The following is a 23,124-nucleotide window of genomic DNA, read 5'->3' as shown; positions in this document are numbered from 1 at the left end:
TTTCAATAAAAATACTAATACTAACATCAACTTATATACAGCAGACGTTCGAAAACATGGCATGGCTGTTAACGTTTCAGTTTGCTGGATAGCGGTGCGATAACTGCAAAATATTTGCACTTAGAGGACTTTCAGTTCTAGTTCGCGAGAACAGGTCTTGCTCCTGGGCATTTGAGGTGGGGCTAAGGGGGTTTCCAGAAGATTCCCAGAATGCCCCAAAACGGGGGTTCCAAGGGGCTTCAATGGCGTTAAAGGGGTTGTTTCAGGGGATTTGAGGAGCCTTCCAAGGGCTATCTGTCAAAATTTGTAGGTGTTTGTAGCTGAGAAGCAGGCTTTGTCCCAGTGAGGACGTTACGCCAAGAAGAGAGAGAGAGAGAGAGAGAGAGAGAGAGAGAGAGAGAGAGAGAGAGAGAGAGAGAGAGAGAGAGAGAGAGAGAGAGAGAGAGAGAGAGAGAGAGAGAGAGAGAGAGAGAGAGAGAGAGAGAGAGAGAGAGAGAGAGAGAGAGAGAGAGAGAGAGAGAGAGAGAGAGAGAGAGAGAGAGAGGAGGGGGTTCCAGGGACATTTCAAGGGGTTTTAAGGGCAATTCAAGGAATCTCAGGAGCCTTCACAGAGCGTTGCAAGAAGTTTGAGGGTCATTTCAAGGTATTTCAGAGTTATTTAGGAGCGTGTCAGGTTGTTTCGGGAACATTTTAAGGACAGACTTGTTAGAATCCCAAAATGGCCGCTACAATGGCCGACTTTGGCACCTACTCACGATTTCGAGGGCACAAATCTCTTCGTAAACAAAACCAGTGCATCTGAGCTTTTGATTTTAAGCTAATTACAAGTGAGCAAGAACAGAATAATGAAATACATTGTTGTTTGAAGCTTGCTTCTTGAGATTTGTGCGTCTGAAGTTTCGATGCAATGTTGAAGTGGGTTTTCATTACGTTTGTCCTTAAGGGTGTTACTAGAGCACAGTTTCCGGTTTAAGGGGCGTTTGATAGCATTTCAGGAGCGTTTAAAGAGTTTTCAGATGAGTTTCAGGGGGTTATGGACCCCATTGAAGGCGCCCAAAGGGTTTCAGAGGCATTTCAAATTGATTATGATGATTTCAGGATCATTTCAATGGGATTACGGAGATTTCAGGGGCGCAGCGAGGCATTTTAGGTCAGTGTCATATTAGGGGGTTTCAAGAACACCTTTAAATCAAAGAGTATAACAGGGGCGTTTAAAAATATATGTGAGAGGGTCTCTAAAAATCTTCTGAAAATTCCTGAAATGCCTCCAAGATCCCCCAGAAACTCCCTCGAATCCCATGTAACACATCTGAGAGGCTCCGAAACCCCCGAAACCTCCCCCGTAACGCTTCCGTAACGCCTCTGAATCCCACCGAAAATGCTCTGAAACTTTCTGAAATGCCTCTAAAATCCACCTTAAACCCCCTCGGACGCCATGTAGCACACCTGATACCTTGATACCTTGTTGGCTACTGAGTAACTTTACTCCAATGCCAAGTGTATAGTAGAGCACCATCTTCGTCGGTCTTGGGCAATGTTCCTCCAGTTTCCCCGAACGTGTAGGGATCGTAGATCTTTTTCAACCGCGTGCAGCCAGCGAGTTCGCGACTGCCCATGAAGTCGCCTACCTCTACCGGGTTCTCTGCTGAATATTGTTTCGCTATTCTTTCTTCCGACATTCGCCCTACGTGTCCAGCCCACTGAAGTCTGCCGTATTTTATACGTTTCACAATATTCGCATCTTCGTACACTTGGTTATTCATGCGTCTGCGCCAAACTCAATTTTCTTGTTTCCCACCTAGAATTGTCCGCAGCACTTTGCGCTTTAAAACTCCAAAAGCTTTTCGGTCTACCTCCTTTAACATCCACGCTTCGTGACCGTAGAGGGCAACCGGAAGAATCAGCGTCTTATATAGAGCGAATTTTGTTTGCGTTTGCCTGTTACGGGACCTAAGCTGGCTACGCAAACCGTAAAATGCCATATTCGCAGCTGCAATACGCACTTCAAGGGAAACGTCATTGTCACATGTCCCAAGTATTCCAAGATAAACAAATTCTTCAACAACTTCAAACACATCCCCATCAATCACTACCTCAGCACTAACACCACTAGGCCTGCTTCTGCCTCTACCCGCTGTCATGTACTTCGTCTTCGGTAGAGTTAACCGTCAAGCCTATCCTCGCTGTCCCTCTCTTCAGAGGAGCATAAGCTTCCTCCACTGCCCTACGATCGATGCCGATGAGATCAACATCGTCCGCAAAACCGAGGAGCATGTGCGACCATGTGATGATAAAGCCATTCCTCTGCACGCCTGACCTCCTAATCGCTCCTCCTAGTGCAATGTTGAACAATAAATTTGGAAGAGCATCCCCCTGCTTCAATCAATCCAAGACGTAGACACTTCGTCCGCGATCCGATTACTAGATTTAGATCCATCCAGTGTTGCGCGTATCAGCCTAATTAGATTCGCCGGAAAACCATGTTCTGACATTATCTGCTAAAGCTCATTTCTTTTCACTGAATCGTACGCTGCTTTAAAATCAATGAACAGATGGTGAGTCGGCAAGTTATATTCTCTAAATTTATCTAGGATCATCTACAGGATAAACATTTGATTCGTCGTTGATCGGCCCTCGCGAAAACCAGCCTGGTATTCGCCGACGAAGGACTCCTCAAGAGGTCGCAGTCTGTTGAACAAGACACGCGACAGTATCTTATACGCCGAATTTAAAAGGCTAAACCCTCTGTAATTGGCACACTCCAGTCTGTGCCCTTTCTTGTAGATTGGGCATATGAGGCCATCCAACCAGCTGGTGGGCAATTCTTCATCCTCCCAAATCTATATAATAATCTGGTGGATTGATTGATGTAGCTGCTCGCTTCCGTGCTTAAGAAGTTCGACCGAGATCTCGTCCTTCCCTGCAGCATTGCTGTTTTTCAGTTCCTTAAGGGCCTTTTAAAGCACACCTGAGAGACTCCAAAATCTCAAAAACTCCTCCAAAAACCCCCTCAGACTCCTGAAAACCCACTTGAGATCTCCTGGTACCCCTCTGAAACCCCTTGGGAACCCCTGAAACTTCGCAAACCCCATTTGGAACCCTCTTAAATGTTCTGCCTCCATACGCCTGAGACCCCTCTGAACTTCTCTGAAACGAAATACCCTGAAGCCTTAGAGAACCTCTTAGAAACCTTTTGACGCCGTTCTGAAACGGATCGAAACATCTCCGAAATCATACTAAAACTCCCTGGAAAGCCCCTTGAAACCCTGTAACCCCTCTCCTTATATTATTATTAAATATATAAGTATTTTCACTTAGGCTTACTCACTTTACAATCTCTCTGCCCTTCTGATATTAAAATTGAAAACAGTAAATTCTAACAATTTGAAATCTGGTCACTTTAACTTTGGTCTGTGTATTTCTTTCTTTCTGGTGTTTTAGACAAACTCTGCAGGAGAGTTTTTTTAGAACTTCTGAAGAAATTCAAATGGGATTTCAGGTTTACCAAAGTGTACCACTACATTGTAATAATTGAAAGAGAATGTCAATAAAGAGAGTCTCTCAAATGCAGATAGGACCTATTGGAATGTTTGGCCTGAAATACGGAATTCTTAGAACTTTTTTTTTCATTTTTTCATTAGATTTCATTTATCATTTATCATTCACATCTCTCCAGAAGTTTCTTCAAAGATTCTTCCAGAAAGATTCAGTGATGCCCCCAGGAGATCCACCAGGGTTTTATCAAGGAATTCCTTCTAGCAACTCTGCTGGAATTCCTTTAAAAATCCCTCCTGCAATTCCTTTGGGGATTCCTTTTGGAATTATTGCGAGAAGTTTCTTTCAGAAGTCCTAAAGGAAGTCCTTAGAAATTAGTCTAGTTCCTGCACCGATTCATTCTGAAGTCCCTTCAAAAATTCCTACGGGAGTTCTTACAGAGTTAGTCCAGGAGTTCCTTCAGAGATTCCTCCAGGGATTCATTATTCAGAAATCTCTCCAGAAGTTCCAGAGCAATTCAGGGATTCCTACATAAGAGTTCCTTCAAAGAATCCTTCAGGATACCCTTAGGGAATTCCTCGAGAAGTTCCTTTAGGGATTCTTCCAGGAGTCGTCCAGGCATCGCTCCTGAGGTTCCTACAGATTGTAGACTGGCATTTTTGTCAGGAGGACTCACGGATGTCTCCAGGAGTCATCGGATGTCATCGGAGATCTCTCCAGAAGCTCATTCAGGAATTCCTACAGAAGTTGTATTAGGGGATCTTGTAGGAGTTTCTTTAAAAAAATCTTAGGATTATAATCAGGCATATCTCCAGGATATTCTTGAGGGATCTTTCATGGAGTTTCTACAAGAATTCCTCCAGGATTTCCTTCTGGAATTCCTCCAGGAATTCTTAAGGTGACACCTCTTGCAAATCCTTCTCCCCACCCAGAGAGATTCCGCTGAAAATGCTTCGAGAATTCCGCCTGGAAATCCTTCGGAGATTTCTACCGGAATTCCTTCGGAAATTAGCCCTGAAGGAATTCTAACAGGGATTTATCCTGTGATTTCTTCGGGGATTCCTTTTGGACTTACTTCAGAGGTTCCCCTGGACTTCCATCCAAGGTTCTCCAGGAATTCCTTCGAGAATTCCTGATGGAATTCATTCGGGGATTCATCCTAGATATTATTCTAGAGCTTCCTCTTAAACTTTCTTTGAAGATTTTTCTTGAAATCCTTTCGGGGATCCCTCCTGATATTCCGTCGTGGATTCCTCCTGGAATTCCTTCGCGGTTTCCTCCAGGAATTTCTTTTGTGATTTCTCTTGGAATTCCTTAAGTGATTCCTACTGGATTTTATTTAGAGATTTCATCTGGAGTTCCTTCGGGGATTACTCCTGGAATTCTTTTGAGGATTCCTTCTGAAATAATTTCTGGAATTCCTACTGGAATTTCTCCTGGAATACCTTGGGAGATTTCTCCTGCACTTCCTATGGAGATTCCTCTTTGAATTCCATCGGGGTTTCCTCTTGAAAGTCCTTCGATTATATAGCTTGGAAATTTTTCGGAGGTTCCCCCCAAAATCCCTTCAGGGGTTTCCCCTGGGATTCCTGCAGGGATTAGGGATTGCTCCTATAATTTCATCGGGGATTTTTTCTGGAATCTCTTCAGGAAATCCTCCTGGAATTCCGTCGAGTATTACTTCTGGACTTCCTTCAGGGATTCCTCCTAGATTTTCTTAGGGGATTTCTCCTGGCATTACTTCGGAGATTCCTCCTGGAATTATTTCGAATACTCCTTCTAGAACTTCGTCGGGGATTCCTTCTGGAAGTCCTTCGGAGATTCCTCGTGTAATTCTTTCTGATATTCGTTTTGGAATTTCTTCAAAGATACCTCCTAGAGTTCTTTCGGGCGTTTTTCCTGGAATTCCTTCAGGATTCCTCTAAGAATTGCTTCAGGGATTTCATTTCTTTTAAGAATTCCTCTTGAAATGTCTTCAGGGATTCCTCTTGATATTCTGTCGGGTATTCCTTCTGAAATTTCTACGGGAATTCCTCCTGGAATTTCTCCGGAGATTCCTCCTGGATTTTATTCGGAGTTTCCTCCTAGAACTCCTATGGGGATCCCTCATGGAATTCCTCTGATGATTCCTCTTAGAATCCTTTCCAGGTTTCCTTCTGGAATTCCTTAATGATTCCATCTAGAAATCCTTCGGGAATTTCTTTCGGTAGTTCTTCCTAGAATTCCCTTAGGAATTTCTCCTGGAACTTCTTCAGAGATTTCCTCTGGGTATTTTTCGCCAATTCCTCCTAGAAATCCTTTGAAGGTTCTTTCTCGAATTCCCTTGGAAAATACCACTGGAATTCTTTTGGGGATTCCTGCCGGAATTGCTTTGTGGATTAAAGCTGGAATATTTCTTTGGGATTTTTGCTGGAATTCTTCAGGGATTTCCTTTTGGAATTTCTGCGTGGATTCTTCCTAGACTTATTTCAAGGGTTCCTCATAGAATTCCTATGAGGATTCTTCCTGGTATTACTTCTGGATTCCTCTTAAAATTCTTTCAGGGATTTCTCTTGAAATTCATTCAAGGGTTTCTCCAGGAATTCTTTTAAAAATTTCTCCTGGATAGTTTCCGATGGTTCTTCCTAGAAAATCTTTGGGGATTCCTTCTAGAACTCCTTTCAGCAGTTCGTGCAGAGGGTAGTCTTGAATTTTTTTCATTGATTCCCGCTGGAGTTTCTTTAAGGCTTCTCCTGGAATTCCTTCTGAGATTAGTGTAAATAGTGCGACTTTATTATCAAATTTGATAGCTTCTGAAGGTTCTAAGAAAACAAAACAAAAACTGTGGCAAAATCGATATTATATTACCCTTCATTTGCAATGGAGTTATGCATCATGCACTACAGTAAGGATACGGGCAATGCCACTAAAGATCTAATCACTGGTCGTAGTGACAGAATGTATTCATTCAAACGTAATGGTCATGAAAAAGCCCAGACTACAACTTCTAGAGCGTAATGACAACTTTTTTTGCTTTGCCAATGTTGACATTATGGTCCCGCTTTGCCAATGTTGACATTATGACCGCCGGCGCACAGGTGGATAGAGGCAGTATCGTTACCTACTGGCAGACCCTTGGGAAGACCATAAGTTCAACGATGCCTCGCAGGAGGAGGACTGTGTTTTATAGTCGTGCTTCAAGGCGGCTATACAAATTAAGGATGAGAGCCCCTTTTCCTCGGAAGCTGACCAGTCCGATCAATGCAGCATTGCACACCATCCATCGCATTTATGGGAAACTGTCCAGTTCATTAGAATCTAGACGGGGACTTCGATAAAGTGATGGACTTCTGCAGCCTACTGTTCAACATCGCCTTGGAAGGTGCAATGCGACGAGCCGGGATACGATTCTCCCGAAATCCGGTGAATTTGTCTGCTTTGCGGATTACTGGGATATTATTGCTAGAGAATTTGGAATGGTGGAAGAACTGTGTAACTGCCTGAAACGCGAAGCTACGAAGGTTGGACTGATGGTGAATATGGCTATCACCGAAGACTACTTCATCAAGAAGACATGGAACTCTGTTATTTGCCCATACTAGCGGCAAGCGTCACCGACGGCACCGCCGCCTGTTGAGCTAAGGTGGTACTTTTGTATAAAAGTGTAAGAGTGTATTGGTGCGTGTATGAAGATTTACACACACTATTATGAATAGTTCCACCTTCATCCGTGGTGGCGCTGCTAACAGTGACTCCCAATTTTCAGCAGTGCTGCAAGTATTCTTGATAAAGTGGTCTACGCTATAACATTGGGTAGGTACTAATACAGTAATGTTACGGTGAACGAAGTGCTTTAGAGGTAGTTGGAGAATTCATCTACGTCTGTTCTTGGATGACGGCTGACAACAAATATACAGCGTGATATTCGAAGAGTCACTACGGACTCTAGGTACAACAGATACAAAACGTTTATGTGGACGAAGATCTTCTACGGACACGATCCATGAACCATGATTTAGGAAGACCTACAAGCAGGCGATGAACAATTAACCGTAAGTTTGCTGGCGAAATCGTAAGATCTAATAATCCGGTGCGAATGTCGGCCAACAGCCCTGCATAGGTGTTTGTATAGAAGCCAGTTGATACAAGAAGATGTGGAACGCAGCGAATAAGATGGACGGTCCAGGTGTAGCATGATCTGGTGGATGGAGAGTGACAACCGGAAACCTTGTACTATGGTGTGACCTAATGCTGCACAGATAAATGTATGTAATCAGCTATCGGTCTCTATGAGTCTACTTGAGCGAACGAATGAATCTGCAAATGAACAAAACGTAACTCAACGAGACAACACGACATCGAGTGAATAGGAAAGCGACAGTTTACGAAGCTACACACAGAGAAAACAAAACGAGCCAGCCGAAGCCTGCTGCGATTGCGCTACCTCCAGTCCTATACTTCCGTTGAGGGCGATCTTGATCGGGTTGCTGTGGTTGGTGGCCTGCATCAGCGTCGCGAAGTGGCTTATGCCGATCTCCTCCAGCGATGATTTCCGCCGTCCGGTGTTGCCGATGTTCGGGAGACCCTGCCGCAGGGAGTTGGACCGCCGCAGCAGAATGTCACTGTCGATCTGTGGAGACAGAAACTGAATGGAGTGAGCGGCCTTTGCTAGCGGCACATCCAAAGCGGTCGTTCTACTGCGCCTAGGGGTGCTTACCCTGAGGGAATTGCTTCGCCCCCTCATCTGTCCCATTGCATTAGGACTATCTGGAAGAGACAAAGAATTCGATTTTGTTGTGACCAGCGGGGGAGCACGTGGCGTTACGTAACCTGACATCGGCTGAGGGCCACCAATGGTGTTCAGCCCGATGCCCGATCCACGCCGGGAACCGGCCGCCGCCGCTGCCAGATTGATATTGGAGCAGAATGATATGTTGGACTTGCGGCGCGAATTGTGCCGCTCGAACGTTTTCTGGGCAGAGAATGGCGAGGGTCGGACCAGGTATCTGGAAAGATGGGAAGAGAACAAAAGAAAACGTTACACTAAAACAAAAACACACGGGCCGCTATACTTGATACTTACATGATGTCGCCCTCTTCCAGTTTCAAGTCGCAGGAAGGGTTGATGATCACGTACGAGAGGTGGTTTCGCTTCTCGCTCACGTCGTCATAGTCGATACTGGGCAGGTTGAGCGATTCCATGCGACTTCGGACCAGGTTGGCAATCTCCGCCCGTTCGATCTGCTGCATATGATTGTCACGCGCTTCGTCGGCCATATTGATTGAGTACTGTGCGTGCAAAAGTTTAAGGTTTTTTCCATCGCACAGTACACAAGAGGTAAATTTACATACACAGACAAGTATTTTTTTTTTGTTTTAAAAATTGGAAAAGGTACAAATGTGACAGACAATCCAGGAAATGAAACAGGTCAAACAACGTACACAATAGAGGGAAAAGAAGAGAAAGAGAAGAAGAGAAAAAATCGATTAGTATAATCGGATGGATCCTGCTTGGACAGGAGGAGGGTGCAGCTCAGCGGCGGTCGGGAGGACGGTTGGAACAATCAAAAGTTCACATTTATTGGGGATATTTCGTGCACCACAGTGCACCTGTGACAGTGTTGTTGTTGCTGGTTAAATTCTGGTTGCTGGCGGTGCACAATACATAGATTCCCTGCTTATAAGCTTCGGCAATGTTATCTTCGAAGCCGACACAAAAATGCTAACAAAACAAAAATGCAAAAACCTGTAACGGCAGACATACATCAACAGTACAAAAAACAAACGGAACAGTAACTGGTTGCAAGGTGCAAATTTTGTTCAGTGTATGATCGTAATTGTGTTTGTGCGTAATTGTGTTGGATTAGTATCTTCTGCTTTAGCGATAGGACCTACAGTTTCACTAGTTAATGGCGACTCGAGGCCTCATAATAGAAATAAACGTAAATTCAAACTTATTTCACATTCGAAGCGTTAGCTTCTTGCATGCCCTAAATGTCAAACTAGCAAAGAGAAATGCCAGGGATGCAACAAGGCACTAAAAAAAACGATGGCTTTCATCGCGTCTCCACACAAAGTAATCTACCTAGCAGGAACTTTGGCGACGTAACTGAAGCATTTAAACAACTGTTGTTTCTAATTTGGCTTTTTCGTTTTGCGGCTTTCGGGGTTGATGGTCGATGGTGATTTTTTTTTGAAGAAAAATAACTTTGCCCAGAAAAAGTGCAGAAAGACAGAAAGCGAGAGATCTTTCTGCCAAAACCGTGAAATGATTGAAACACACTTAACTATATATATAGGTAGCTGCTGGCCTAGAGCCTAATGCCTAAGTAGATAACGCTAGAGTAGTAACAACAGCTTTGTAGTAGCAATAGTGTTAGCGAGTAACAATGCTAAGAGACTGAGGTGATACTTACCCTGGGGGTGGTTTGTAATAGCTTAGTTTTTTCTATTGGGGTGGTACGTATTGGAACCGCCTTGTAGAGTTTGTAGAGTTGGAACGAGTGCGAGTAGTAGTAAGAGTAGTAGTGTGGTATCGAGTGTGAGAGTAGTGAGAGTGATGGTGTTTTTTTTTTGTTCGGTATAGCGGTGTGAGTTTGGTATTGGAAATTGCAAAAAGGACAGTTTTGAAGATCGTACGGCGCAGTCCATGCAACAGTGCGCATGCGTTGCCTGGTGTATTTTTGGATTTGCAGGGGGGCATGGAGGGATTGTTTTGAAATGTCGAATCTGAGCAGATTGAAATGCTTAATCTTAAGCAGATGAAATCGACGAACAAGTTGTTGATCGTGTCTTCACAAAAAAAAAAAAAAAACTGAAATTTCGTTTCATGTTAGTTTTGTGTTTGTGTCTTTGAATTCAAGGATAGTATAGAGGATTTTTCGGAATTTTTCGGTGTTCTGCAGGAATGAAAGTAAGTATATTCTGGAGATCTTCAAGAGTAGTTTATAGAGAATCAGAAGGGAGGTTTTCTTCAATATTTTCAGAAACAATTCCCAGAGGATTTTGCTAGAGTAACTACAAATGTGACAAGTTCTCTTTGAATAACCTGAGGAGTTCTTAGGAGTCAATGTATTACGTTCTTCAGAAAGTCTTATAAAATCATTCAGAAATCGCTTTTAGAAATGAATCTCTCAGTGAAATCTTTAAATTTGCTTCGGGAAAACAAATTGAATTCTTTCAGAAAATTTACCACAAACTTTCGAGGTTATCTCCAGGAAATCTTACAAACCTATACATTTTTTATAACATTTCGGGGACGCCTACTCACAGAAGAATCTTACTAGTTTACGTAGAAAGTCCACAAATAATTCAAGCAATTTCTTTTCAAAATGGACCTAAGAATATTTGATGTATTTTTCAAATACTGTTAAAATCTTTCAGAGGTGTGAGCCCGTGTCCTTATAACTCTGCTAACAACCATTACAGCGCCCATGTTGATATCTTTCCATAACGTCATCTAGCAATCTTTCAATGAATTTTCTACACAAATTACCGGACGTTTTCTTTTCAAAACTTCCAAATTCTTGGAAAAATTCTTAAAAAAAATAATTACATGGTTTTGGTAGCTTGAAGGAAAAAAACATCTGACTAGTGGATTGAAAGTCGTGGGTTCGATCCCCACCGGAGCAGGTGGATTTCCTTTCCTATTTCGAATCTCAATTTGTTCATCAAACACGTATTTCCGTTGCGTGTATGAATGTCAGAGCAATCAAACGTTATAATTTCCACTTGACTTGGTGAGCCTAAGACAAAATCGAGAAATTGACATTTTTTTAAGTTTTGCGAAGAACTTCTTCGGTATCTTCGTGACTGGATTGAAATTTTTTTTAATCATAATCATAAAAATCCTATCATGAAATCTTAGAGTTTGTTTTGATTTTATAGGCGATTTTTTTTTATAAAAATGGTCAAACAGATCAGAAATATGTATTTTATTGAATGAGTACAAGTACACACCGTAACAAAAATTAACTTTTGTTCTGCCTCAAGAGCAAACTTACAGGGGATGGCCAAAATGTTTGGGATAGGCAACTTTTTTTCTCCCACAAAAAAATTCAACATGCTGTAACTTTTCATAGAGTGCATCAAAAAATCTCAAATTTTGACTGTTTGTCAACCTATTATATGTACATCATTGGTACAAAATTGGGCTCGATTGATAAATTTTTCGCGAAGTTAGAACCGTTCTGGTAAAACACTATTTTTTAGACAACTAATTTTTGAACTGTCATATCTCGGAAACCAGTGAACTGAATTGAAAGAATTTTTTAACGTTTATCAACAATATATTGATACTTAATACGACGTTATAAAATGTAATATTTTCTCACGACGAATTAATTTATACCGGGTTGAATTTTTTACCCATATAGAGGAAAATAAGCCAAATTTACAATACCACACAAAAATTATTAAATGTGTTCTTCCTTCAATCTAAATAGGCTCTAATATATCTGATTAGAGATAATTTGAGAACAGAAGTGGAAAATCTTTGGATATCAACACGAAAATTTAATGACATTGATGTAAAAAAAATAGATTTTTTCGAGAAAATTCCAAAAAGTGTCAATCCATGATAACTTTTTTCAAAGTTTAAAAAGTACCTATGTTTTAATAGTTTGTAAAGCATTTACATATTGTTAGTGTACGTTCAAAATTTCATTCATTTCGGTTCACTGGTTTCCAAGATATGACAGCTCAAAAATGAGTTGTCTGAAAGATAGTGTTTTACCCGAACGGTTCTAACTCTGCGAAATATCAATCAATCGAGCCCAAATTTGTACCAATGATGCACATATAGTAGGTTGACAAACAGTCAAAATTTGAGATTTTTTGATGCGCTCTATGAAAAGTTATAGTATGTTGAACTTTTTTGTGAGAGAAAAAAAGTTGCCTATCCCAAACATTTTGGCCATCCCCTGTATGTGTCTCTGACAGATTTTGGGCCGCTGAATCCGAATCTGGGCTCAGACTTGCTCCAACACGTCACAATTTAGAGCTGTACCTCAATTTATAGGGTAAAATATGTGATTTTGGGCTTTTTTCACTGCAATCCATTAAGCATGGAAATATTTGTTTAAGTAATCAAAAGGTTAATTGGTTAATTAACACCAAAATTAACGACTCATGCAAAATATTTCGCTTTACCAAATCGAATTTGACAGTTTTAAGCGATTTATGTTAGGTACGATATTTCCCATACAAGTCTCCTTCTAAAAGTTGCATGCAAGTTTTCATACTAACATAAAATGCTTAAATGTATCAAATTTGAGAAGGTAAAACGAAATATTTTGATTGAGTCGTTAATTTAGATGTTAATTGACCAATTTACCCTTTATTTGCTTAAAAAATATATTACCATGCTTAATGGCTTACAGTCAAAATAGTCCAAAATAGCAAATTTTATCCTATAAATTGAGGTATAACTCAAAATTGTGACGTGCTGGAGCAAATCTGAGCCCGGATTCGGATTCAGCGCCCCAAAATCCTTCGGAGACACATAAGTTTGCTCTTGAGACAAAAAAATGTTGCGCTGTTTTATTCATTAAAAAAAATCACACAGACCAGCATACTAAATTCTCGGAAATTCCATTTCTGATTCTTTGAAATACTGATTGATGGAGTTCTTACAACATTATGCTATCCATTCTTTATTTATAACACAACGAAAATGAGATTTTTCTTAGAAATACGTACTTATTAAATTTGCAGGGGGTTTGAAGTTTTCCAAGAGCTCCTGAATTCTAGAAAAATTAAAAAATCTTTAACAGAATTGTGGAGTGGACCTGGTGTGATGGTTAGAACACTTGGCTATCACGCCGAGGACCTGGGATCGAATCCCACTCCCGACAAACTCACAAAATGTGGGTTCTACCTTCGGAAGAGAAGTAATGTGTGGGTCTCGAGATGAACTAGCCTAGGGCTAAAAATCTCGTTAATACAGATAAAAAAAAAATTAACAGAATTTTGCGTTAAGCTTTTTTTTTCAGAAAATTTAAAATTAAATTTTCAAGAACTTTAAACGAAACATTTTCATAATGATCTGTTCTAATTCATGCCAAAAGCTTATCAAATCTAGGAAAAAATGATTGTGGTTATTATTGCAACAAATTTTGAGAAAATAATTATACGAATTGAGAAATTTCAGAAAGAAGCCCTTGAAGAATTTCTTGAAAAAAAAAGGAGAAATTTTCTGAAGGAATCGCTTGGGAATTACTAGAAGCACCCTTGGAAAATTTTATGGGGATATTTCTGAAGAAATTTAGGAGGGAATTCATAGACAGTTTTGTAAATGAATCCTTAGATAAAATTCTGGAGGAATTTATAGAGGAATTTCTAAAGCAATACTTGGAGGAATTTCTAAAAGAATCCCTAAAAGAAATTCTGAAAGAAATTGGTAGCAATTTCAAAATAAATTCTGAATTTCAAGGTTCCTAAAGGAGTCCCTGAAGAAAATCTCCAACCATTTTTTTGAAAGAATCAGTGCAGCAATTGCTAAACTTACCCCTGGGAGATTTTCAGAAAGAGGTAAATTTTTAGAAAATTCATAGATGATTTTCTTATGCAAAACTTGGAGACATATTGGGAAGAACCTCAGACTTGTTCAACTATTGATCTCCAAAAACTTTACTCAGGAGGAATTGTCGAAAGAATCCATTTAAGAATTTGTGGAGAAATCTAAATTTTTTTTTCTGAGAAAAAATTCAAATTTTTTAAATATTTTTTTATTCAAATACCAGAAGTATTTCAAAAAAAAAAGTGGAGCTCCTGAAGCAATCTATGCCAGATTTTCTGAAAAAAAAGCTTTGGAAGTATGTTAGAATCCATAGTGAAATTTCTAAAGGAATCCCAGGATGAATTTTTAAAGCTATTTCTGATGAGAATGTCTGAATGAATCTTCTTAGGATTTTTTTAGAACATTTTGCGATGGAATTTCTGTGAGAATTTCTGGAGGAATCTTTGGCGAATTTTTCGAACGAATTTTCAGTAGAGTTGAAGAAAAGAACCTGGCACATTTTTTGAAGAAATTACTGGTTGATTTTTTAGAGAAGAATCCTTGAATGAACTTCCAAAGATTTTCTGGAACAATTCTTTGTAACATTTCAAAAGGATTATCCAGAGCAGTTTCTGAAGAAATTATAGAAGAACTTTTTAAAGCCATCTCTCAAAAATTCTGGATTAAAGTTTTGCTCTATATGAAGAATTGTATGTAGCTCTACATTTCATACCTACAATTCTCACTTATTAGATTTTCTACAGTTTTTCTTAAATATATATTTGAGCTAACTAAAAACATTAAAATTGTGAAAATTATTCAAAACATGAGGCATCACTTCTTTGTGCCAAGTTATCCCCGGCTAAATTCGGTTTTAAACTATATTTAATTTATCTACTGAAACTTTGTGACGAGTTTCGCTGCACATAGTTGCACTTTTTTCATTTAGAACGTGTAATATTTTTCAGGGTTCTCATTTTTCATTTTCTTTGACAACTAATTCTCCCAGTAAAGGGGATTACCAAACTTCAAATCAATTTATGTTGACATGCATTTTTTACTTAAGCTTCCATTGTGATAACCGCAGCGCATATCATAAATGTGATTCATATTCACATTTTTGTTAATTCAAACCACATTACTTGGAATTTTTTCTCGAAAATAATTTTCTTAGTGGCAAAATCAGATCGCTGAATTGTATGGAAACCGATTATTATGAAATCCGTGCAAGGTTTTTTAGAAGAATACTTCGTGAAAAACTTTTGGAAGAATCCCTGAATTTCTGAATGTATTGCTGGAAGAATTTCTAAAAAAAAACATGGGGAAACTTCTACAGCAAGCCATGCAATATTGTCCAAAAGAATTCCTTGTGAAATCTCTGGTGCAATTTTTAAACGTATGCCTGGATTTCCAAATATATCCTTGGAAGATATTGCTAAATAATTCATAAAGAAATACTTGGGAAATTTTTTTGGAAAAATCGTCTAAAAAAATTCCAGGAAATTCTCTTAAGGTTTTTCTGAAAGAATGCTTTAATCAAACCTCCAAAAGATTTTGAAAAAATATGGAAAATATCCGAAAAAAATCACGCGACAAACTCCATGAGAAATACCAGCAGAGCTCCTACAGAAATTTTTGAAAACTCGCCAAAAAATCACAGGAGAAAGTCCAGGAAAAAATCTGAGAAACTTTCTGAGAGAAGTCCCTGTAACTTCTGTAGAAATCCAAGGAGAAACTCTAAAAGAAAGCACAGAAATAAAAATTATAAAAAAAAATTTTAAGAAATCATAGGTGAAACTTTGGAAGAAATTCTAACCTCTAACAGAAATTTCCGCAACAACATCTCTGGTATATCCTGACTCCTGAGAGAAACTCTTGTGTAGATCTCTGGATAAATCCGGGAACTCTGGGAGCAATACTGGGAAAATCTCTAGAGAAGTTATGTATGTCCCCGTAAAAATTTTTGAAGAAATCGATCGGAATTTCGTAATACTGGAAGAATTCCAAGGAAGACTGCTGGAAGGAAATGTCCAATTCTTGGAAAAATGCTGGTAGGAAGCTGGAAGAATCTCTGGAAGAAATTCAAGACAAATGGAGTGGGAAAATACGGAACACGCAGAAAATAAATTGTAAACACAATTAAATTCTAGTTCAAATCAACCGATTTTTCAGTTTACTATAGCGACAAACTGATTTCTAGTTTGAACTGAACTGTTCCATTGTTTGATAATACAAATATTATCATCTGTCGAAATTTTGGACAATTTTTTAAAAACAAACTGAGATATGCTAGTTTCAACATAAAGTAATGGATTGTTTTAAACGACTGCACTTTTGCCACTAACAAACCCAGAATGTGATTGTGTTGGTGACGCAGCAACTGCGGCAGCTCGGAAATCTATTTTTAGACCGTCGGCAAGCGGATGGGAAGGAGAACGACTAAAAAATGACAAAAAAGGAGAAACCGAACAACTTTTTGTGGATGTTGTCGTGAGTACCTGCGCGTTATCCATCACGGCCAAATAAAAAAAAAATGAAAAAATCTTTTTTATTACACCAACTCTATGAGATATAAGCATTTCAAGTCATCGTTGTTTTTAAGTCAAAATTGCCCATAACATTTGAATGAAAAGACCTAGCAATATGCAATGTTCAGAAAAAATATGCATCACTACTGGCTCTTTAAGTGCTTCGAAGCTCACATCTTCGAAAAAAAAAATCAATTAAAAAAAGTTATTGTGAAAAACTTGTTTTTGCAGGGATCACCCTAAGCCAAAACTTAAAATTGACCTACTACGTTCAAATTGAGAGCTAGATAAAAGCTTTGCCTACAAGTCGATCGCATATGACTAAAAATTAAAAAGTTTTATTCCATTTTTATTAAATGTTAAGAAAAGATGCAACAAACAAATGCAAACGAGTCAAGTACAAGACACTGAAGACGACCTTACAGTTGAGGTCAAAATACGTATCTGTCAAAGGATGCAAATTCTTAGTGGAATTCAAAGGAACAGTACTTAACGCGATTTCCTTTTTACTTAAATGCAAACATTTTTTTTGAAGACATCAAACGCCTAAACTTAACGATAGCAGAGATAGGATTTGTTTCCTGCTGCAACGTGAATTTGGACCATTGTAACCATGTACGATTGTCGATAGACATTTCTAAATAAATCCTTTGAACTTTCGACAGATTTTTTGCAAAGAAATCCATGGAGAAGTCTGGAAAAAAACATCTTGAAGAATCGAAATTCTGAGAGAATTCCTGAAGAAAATCATGCAGGCATTTCTGAAGCAGTCCATACAAAATTTTGTAATAGATTACTACGTGAAACTTTTGGAAGAATGCCTAGTGACATTCAGAGGAATTCCTGAAAAAGTTCTGACAGAAACTATGCAGGAACTTCTGCAGAAATTCATGGAGGCAAACTATTCACGTACAATTTTCTAAAACAATTATTTTTTAAATGTCTGGAGCAAGTCCTACGAGAATTTTCAAGGGAATCTCGTAAAATTTCCAAATGAATTCTAAGAAGATGTTCTGAAAGAATCCGTGAAGATATACCTGAAAAAAAAAATCAGAAGGAGTCCTTGGAGATATTTTTCAAGGAATACCTAACGAATGTTTTGCAGGATTTTTTTAGAAGATTTTCTGAAAAGAAAAACCAGAAGATTTTTTAGAGGCATTTATGAGTGATATTATTCCTCCCTTGAGAAATGACTGGATTAGTATCTAGAAAAATTTGTTAATAGATGCCTAGATGAATTTCCGAGAAAATCCTTGTAGAAATTTCTAAATCAATACTCGTAGAACATTTCCCAGTGAATGAATAATTGGCAAAATTTTTGAAAGAAATTTTGAAGGCAAAATTTACATATGAAGCATTTGAGAAAGTTCTACAGCAATTTCTGCTGAAATGTCCAAGATATTTTTTGAAAGATTTCCTCAAAAAAAAACCTTAGAATCTCTGAAGATTTGTTTAAGGGAATCTTTGGAAAAAAATCTGAAAAAATATTCAATGGGGCTCTAGAAAAAGGTCTCCCTGGAATATTTCCTTTCTATGGAGGAATTTGTAAACAAAATCGCTGAAAGATATCCTACTCGTAGAGATTTTGGACATATTTTTCTTCTTTATCTTGGTGTTACGTCCTAACTTAGATAAGGCCTGCTTCTCAGCTACAAACCTTTAATAGAAATTTTCCATAAACATACGGGAGTGATTTTTTTTCCTAGAACACAAATATTTTTTCCAACAATTATGGAGGTGGAGTAGGGTGGCCCACACTTATATGAAAAACAAAAATTTCGAAAAATGCCAAGTCTTACCTCCTAAATCAGTAGTTTTCGACTCCCAGGAGCTACGTTCTAAATTTGAGCAAAATCGGTTGAGCCGGTAGGGGGCGCTCAAAACGCTTGAAGTTTGTATGGGAAAACTTGGCCAAATGTATGCAGAAATTTTAAATTTTCGAATTTTGCCGCTAGGTGGCGCTGTAAGCGTTCAATACATAAACCCTTTTGTATTATTGTAGGTGACTATATGCCAAAGAACTTTGTCGATCTTCGATCACTTTGCGGTCTTCGATAAAGTTGCTTGGCATATAGTCACCTACAATAATACCAAAGGGTTTGGTTATTGAACGCTTACAGCGCCACCTAGCGGCAAAATTCGAAAACTTAAAATTTCATTTTCCTAATAAACTTTAAGCGTTGTGAGCGCCCCCTTAGGCTTAACCGATTTTGCTCAAATTTTGAACGTAGCTTCTGGGAGTCCAAAACAACTGATTTAGAAGGTAAGACTTGGCAATTTTCGAAATTTTCGTTTTTCATAAAAGTGTGGGCCACCTTAAGGCGGAGTCAATGCAATTCAAGAATCATATATGGGGCTGTCCATAAACCACGTGGTCATTTTTTGGGACTTTTCAACACCCCCCCCCCCCCCCCCCCCGCGTGGTCATTAGTCCATACATTTTTTTTTATTTGTCCATACAAAATGATGATTGGCCGAACTCCCCCCCTAATGACCACGTGGTTTATGGACAGCCCCTATACGGTTTTTTTAAACATAAGTAGGAGCAACAGTTTCCAATTCCAAAAATGGACACATTAGTTACATGAGCAAAAAAAAAACTCACAAAGGATGTTTTATTTTTTTATAAGGCCAGAACACATTCGCAATGTTTTAGTAAAACTAGGTTTTTTTTAACAAAATTGTATTTTCATACTCAGAGTTGAAAATAGTTGTCTGGAGAGCTGGTTACTCAGTGAATATTTTGGAGTAACCTCGATGATACCACTATGGTTCACTGGTCCCAAGTAAAGGTATGGAAACTTCCAAGCCTTTACAGTTCTAAATAATTTGTCGTCTCCTACTTATAGAAAATGAGTTCGTGGAAAATGAAGGCTTCGTCGAAGATCGGACGAAAATTGACCACATGATCACCGTGCAGCAAATTTTTCTGGAATGTACTGAAACCCCTGCTTTGTTACTTAAGGGTAGCATGTAACAATTTATTAAAACAGACAAAAAACGGTATTTCTGAGGAAAGTTGACCAAAGTGACCCAAGCAACGGTAGAATATTGAAAAAAAAATCCGGGAAATTTTTCAGGTCATTCGAATATCTCCGAAGACTGCCATAAAGATACAAAATGCAAAAAATGCTTCACCGCGGGGGAGCGATCTCGCCTCTTATAATGTGTGAATATGAGTAGGAGAAGCACAATAGTTGAGTGGGTGTTTCCCATGCTTGCTAAAAAGAAGTTCAGAGAGTATTTAAGAGTTGGGGAAATCGGTGACGCTGGATCGCTTTAACGTGAGATCGGTGTCCTGACATGATTGATTCGAAAAGGTATTTAAAACCCTTATTAATCCACCTAGCGGTCATGGCGCCTTTTTCGTGCCCTCGAAAACCCATTGCAACAGAACTCATCAAGTGACATGTTGATGAATGTCGCACTTTCGTACGTTTAACAAAAATCCATTTCATGGCACTGAAATTTTAAAAAAAGCCTCAATCTTGAATTTTGAGCCGCCATTCTGGGTTTGAGACCACCATCTTGGATATTCTGATCGCCATTTTTGGACTCCGGACATCTTCCGAATATACCCATATTGCATGATTTTAGGGCCGTCTTGAATTTTTGGTCTCCAGCGTTGATTTCCATACAAAATGCATCGCTTGATGAGGCATGATGGTTCAACAGTTCAACCGGCCAGTTCTACCGATGCGGTGCTGGTCCGGATCACTGAAATGGCCATAACTCCGGAACGCCTTGACCGATCTGAACCATTTTTAATAGCAAACAATGCGGTAAAATTGCGATCCGATTCGTGCTAAAATCTGGAAAATCGTCCCATGGGAAGTACCTTAAGAATGAGTGATTTTTGTTGCGCACATACATACACACATACAGACATCATCTCAATTCGTCACACTGAGTTGGCATATGTGACTTGATCTTCCGAGCCTTCTATCGAAAATTCGTTTTTGAGTACACTTTGATGTACGAGAAAGGCAAAAAATGTAGTTTTCTGAAACCTTAGCGCTTTAAGATCGGAATCACAAGAATATTTGGCTAACCGGAATAATTACATAAGACGTACATTGTGTTTATCCCAAGTTCTATGATCTTAGCGTTGATGTCGACGAAAATGACCTTAACCAATGAGTTTTTCAAGGTTTTTGACCAATTTTTGAAAGAAAATGTGTGTGTGGTGTTTGATTGTCGTTGTGCCCAAAATTCACGACTGTCACATTTGTGATGATGTATGGTGGCGTTAGGGTAAAGGTGACGTCAGCACTGTGGTGAGGTGACGGCAAGGATATGTGTTTCAAAAAGGTGGTGAGTCAAGGGAAAGGCTAGTGCTTGCTTGATGGTGGGAGGTTTTAAGGGAGCGTGTTTTGCTTTGCATTTATTTTGCATCATAGGTGATTCTAAAAGGGCGATACCATAGAAAGAGAGATAGTGAGGGAGACGTAAGACTAGAGGACACACTTACGCTCGATCCCCGGCGGGCTGTACATCCCCCGAGACAGGACGATGACTTGCGCATCGACGACGATGTCGGTGGCGGCCGGTAGGTGACGCCACGTAGGTTCGCTTCCGCGACGCCCTTGATCGGAACGCCGGAGGCCGAAGTGCAGCTGGCGGTCGCAGTCGTGGTCACCACTTCCTCTTCGTACTGGGTTAGATTTGTAGAGGTTCGAATGCCGATTCGATGGTGGTGGAGTGGGTGTTGGTTGTTTAGTCGATTCATGTTTTTTTGTTGTTGGTTGGATGTGTTTTACAGGTTTTTTTGGTTTGATATTTTGTTCAGTAATTTAGCCGGTTATGTAACGGAACGAACAAACGAACATGCGAGTTCAAGCGAGCGTTATCAATGAAGGTGAAGATGAATCAGTTATTAGTATCCGTACCAAAGATAATCAACAGGTAAATTTGTTTCAGTGTGTGAAACCAATGAGGAACCATAAACGAAAGCAAACATAAAGAAAACTTAAGAAACTTGGTTGATTTTCCGTGAGTAACCTGGACCTAGGAAGCAATGAAAATGCATGAACTACTATGACCGTTATTGTGAAACTATGTGAAAGGTGAAATAATTCGAAACTCAAACTGACTCGTGCACTGGAGCAAAAGTTCACCTTAAAACCATGAGCTGTATCGACCACTTGAAGCCAAAGCAACAGATAATGTTTTACTTTGAGATTTACAAATATTCTTGAAGAATTCTACAACCTAAAACTACATATTGCTAAGGCTTGCAATTTCTTTCATTCATTTCATAGTTGGCTATCACAATAAAAAAGAAATCTTCCTGGGAAATGAGAAAAAGTCAACACGGTCATGCAAAGAAAAAAACTACTCGGGAAACTGGCGTAGCTTCAGCTCATCAAACAAAACTCGCGCGCGGTTTGTCGATGAAACTGAGCTGCCCTTTTGTGGGAACTTTAGTTAAAAAACGAAACTCAAACAAAAACTTGGCCTTATCTTTTACCAACACGTGATGAGGGGTGGGGAGGCTAGGGGGTGGAATCTCTACGACTAGCACGGAACAGAAACTATCGGGAAACTTATCACCAAACTGGGTTCTTACATCAGGGAACACGGGGGACGGTCATGAATAAGGGATAAATCTAAACTGTAAAGGAGCGCTTTCAAAGACTGTTGTTGATAGCCAAGAATCGAACAAATAAAAAAGGAAATCGACTCACTGTGTGCGTGTGCGATCAAATAATTCGTCCGTGATGAGCCTGTAGGTATTATTCAGTAGCTTCTGAGAAAAGGACACCCAGGATTTGTGTTACTCTACCCGGGCGCCTTCGTCACTCGAACCAAGGAACGTAAAATTGAGAATCGAACTAATCGATAAATATGAACAACGAGAACAACGGAAGGAAGGTTGTTTTTTTTTGTTTGTTGAGGAAGAGAAAAGAACTTGGAACAACTGTGGCGAAAGAGCTAGGGAAGATAGATGGAGCCGTTGAAGGTCGTTTTAGGAGAATTCGGACAATAGCTATGTGGGTCAAAACAAATCTAGAATGGTGGGAGGTTCGGAGTGTGTGGGATATGGAATGCCAACGTAGAATCTTTGCGGTTATTCTGGTATAATATAAGCGTTTTTGCAATTCGAGAGAGCTCTTCCAGAAATTCCCCCAGGAGTTTCATCAACAGCATCTCCAGGTGTCTTTTCATCAGTTTTTCAAAGAGCTCTACACAGTTTTTTTGCAGGAATTTTACCAAGTATTTTTGAAGAAATTCCTTATGAAGAGAAGCTATGAGTTGTAGCGGATTTTTTTTCAAAAGTTTTTCTACAAAACATGACAAGAATAATTAGAGATACCTCCAGAATTCTCTATACGTTGTTTTCCATGCAGAATTTTCACCAGAAGTTTTTTTAGACAGCAGTTCCTTTAAATAATCCTTGCAAAATTTTTTTTTGGATTTTATAAATGAAGATTTATACAAGATTTTCTTAAGAAATTCCTATGCATGAGCATAAGTATTAGTATGACTTACTGTAATATTCGTAGTTGCTATTCCGTTGTTGATTAAAATACTTATTTTCATGTTGGAATTCATGTCACACCAAAGATGACGAATCATACATTTTTTATTGTAAATGCAAAAACATTAATAATATTGACAAAA

At 39.2% G+C, this 23,124-nt stretch overlaps 1 protein-coding gene across 4 annotated transcripts in view; it reads right to left on the bottom strand.

Annotated features, from left to right (window-relative positions):
• Positions 1–23,124, bottom strand: part of LOC109408817 (potassium channel subfamily T member 2) — a 564,841-nt gene that overhangs the window by 14,743 nt on the left and 526,974 nt on the right. For 2 of the 4 annotated variants that reach the window (XM_062854369.1, XM_062854370.1), the window contains 3 exons: positions 8,558–8,763; positions 8,192–8,480; positions 7,919–8,104 (listed from right to left, as the gene is read on the bottom strand). In XM_062854369.1, coding sequence (XP_062710353.1) covers positions 7,919–8,104; positions 8,192–8,480; positions 8,558–8,763 — 681 coding nt within the window. Of the gene's footprint in view, positions 1–7,918; positions 8,105–8,191; positions 8,481–8,557; positions 8,764–20,971; positions 21,155–23,124 lie in introns of all 4 variants that reach the window. The other 2 variants (XM_062854368.1, XM_062854367.1) reach the window with 2 other exon arrangements.

The sequence above is a fragment of the Aedes albopictus genome, chromosome 2 (genome assembly GCF_035046485.1).
Source record: "Aedes albopictus strain Foshan chromosome 2, AalbF5, whole genome shotgun sequence".
Lineage (NCBI taxonomy): Eukaryota > Metazoa > Arthropoda > Insecta > Diptera > Culicidae > Aedes > Aedes albopictus.
The sequence above is the reverse complement of the archived record's forward strand: the minus strand, read 5'-3'. Positions and strand labels throughout refer to the sequence as shown.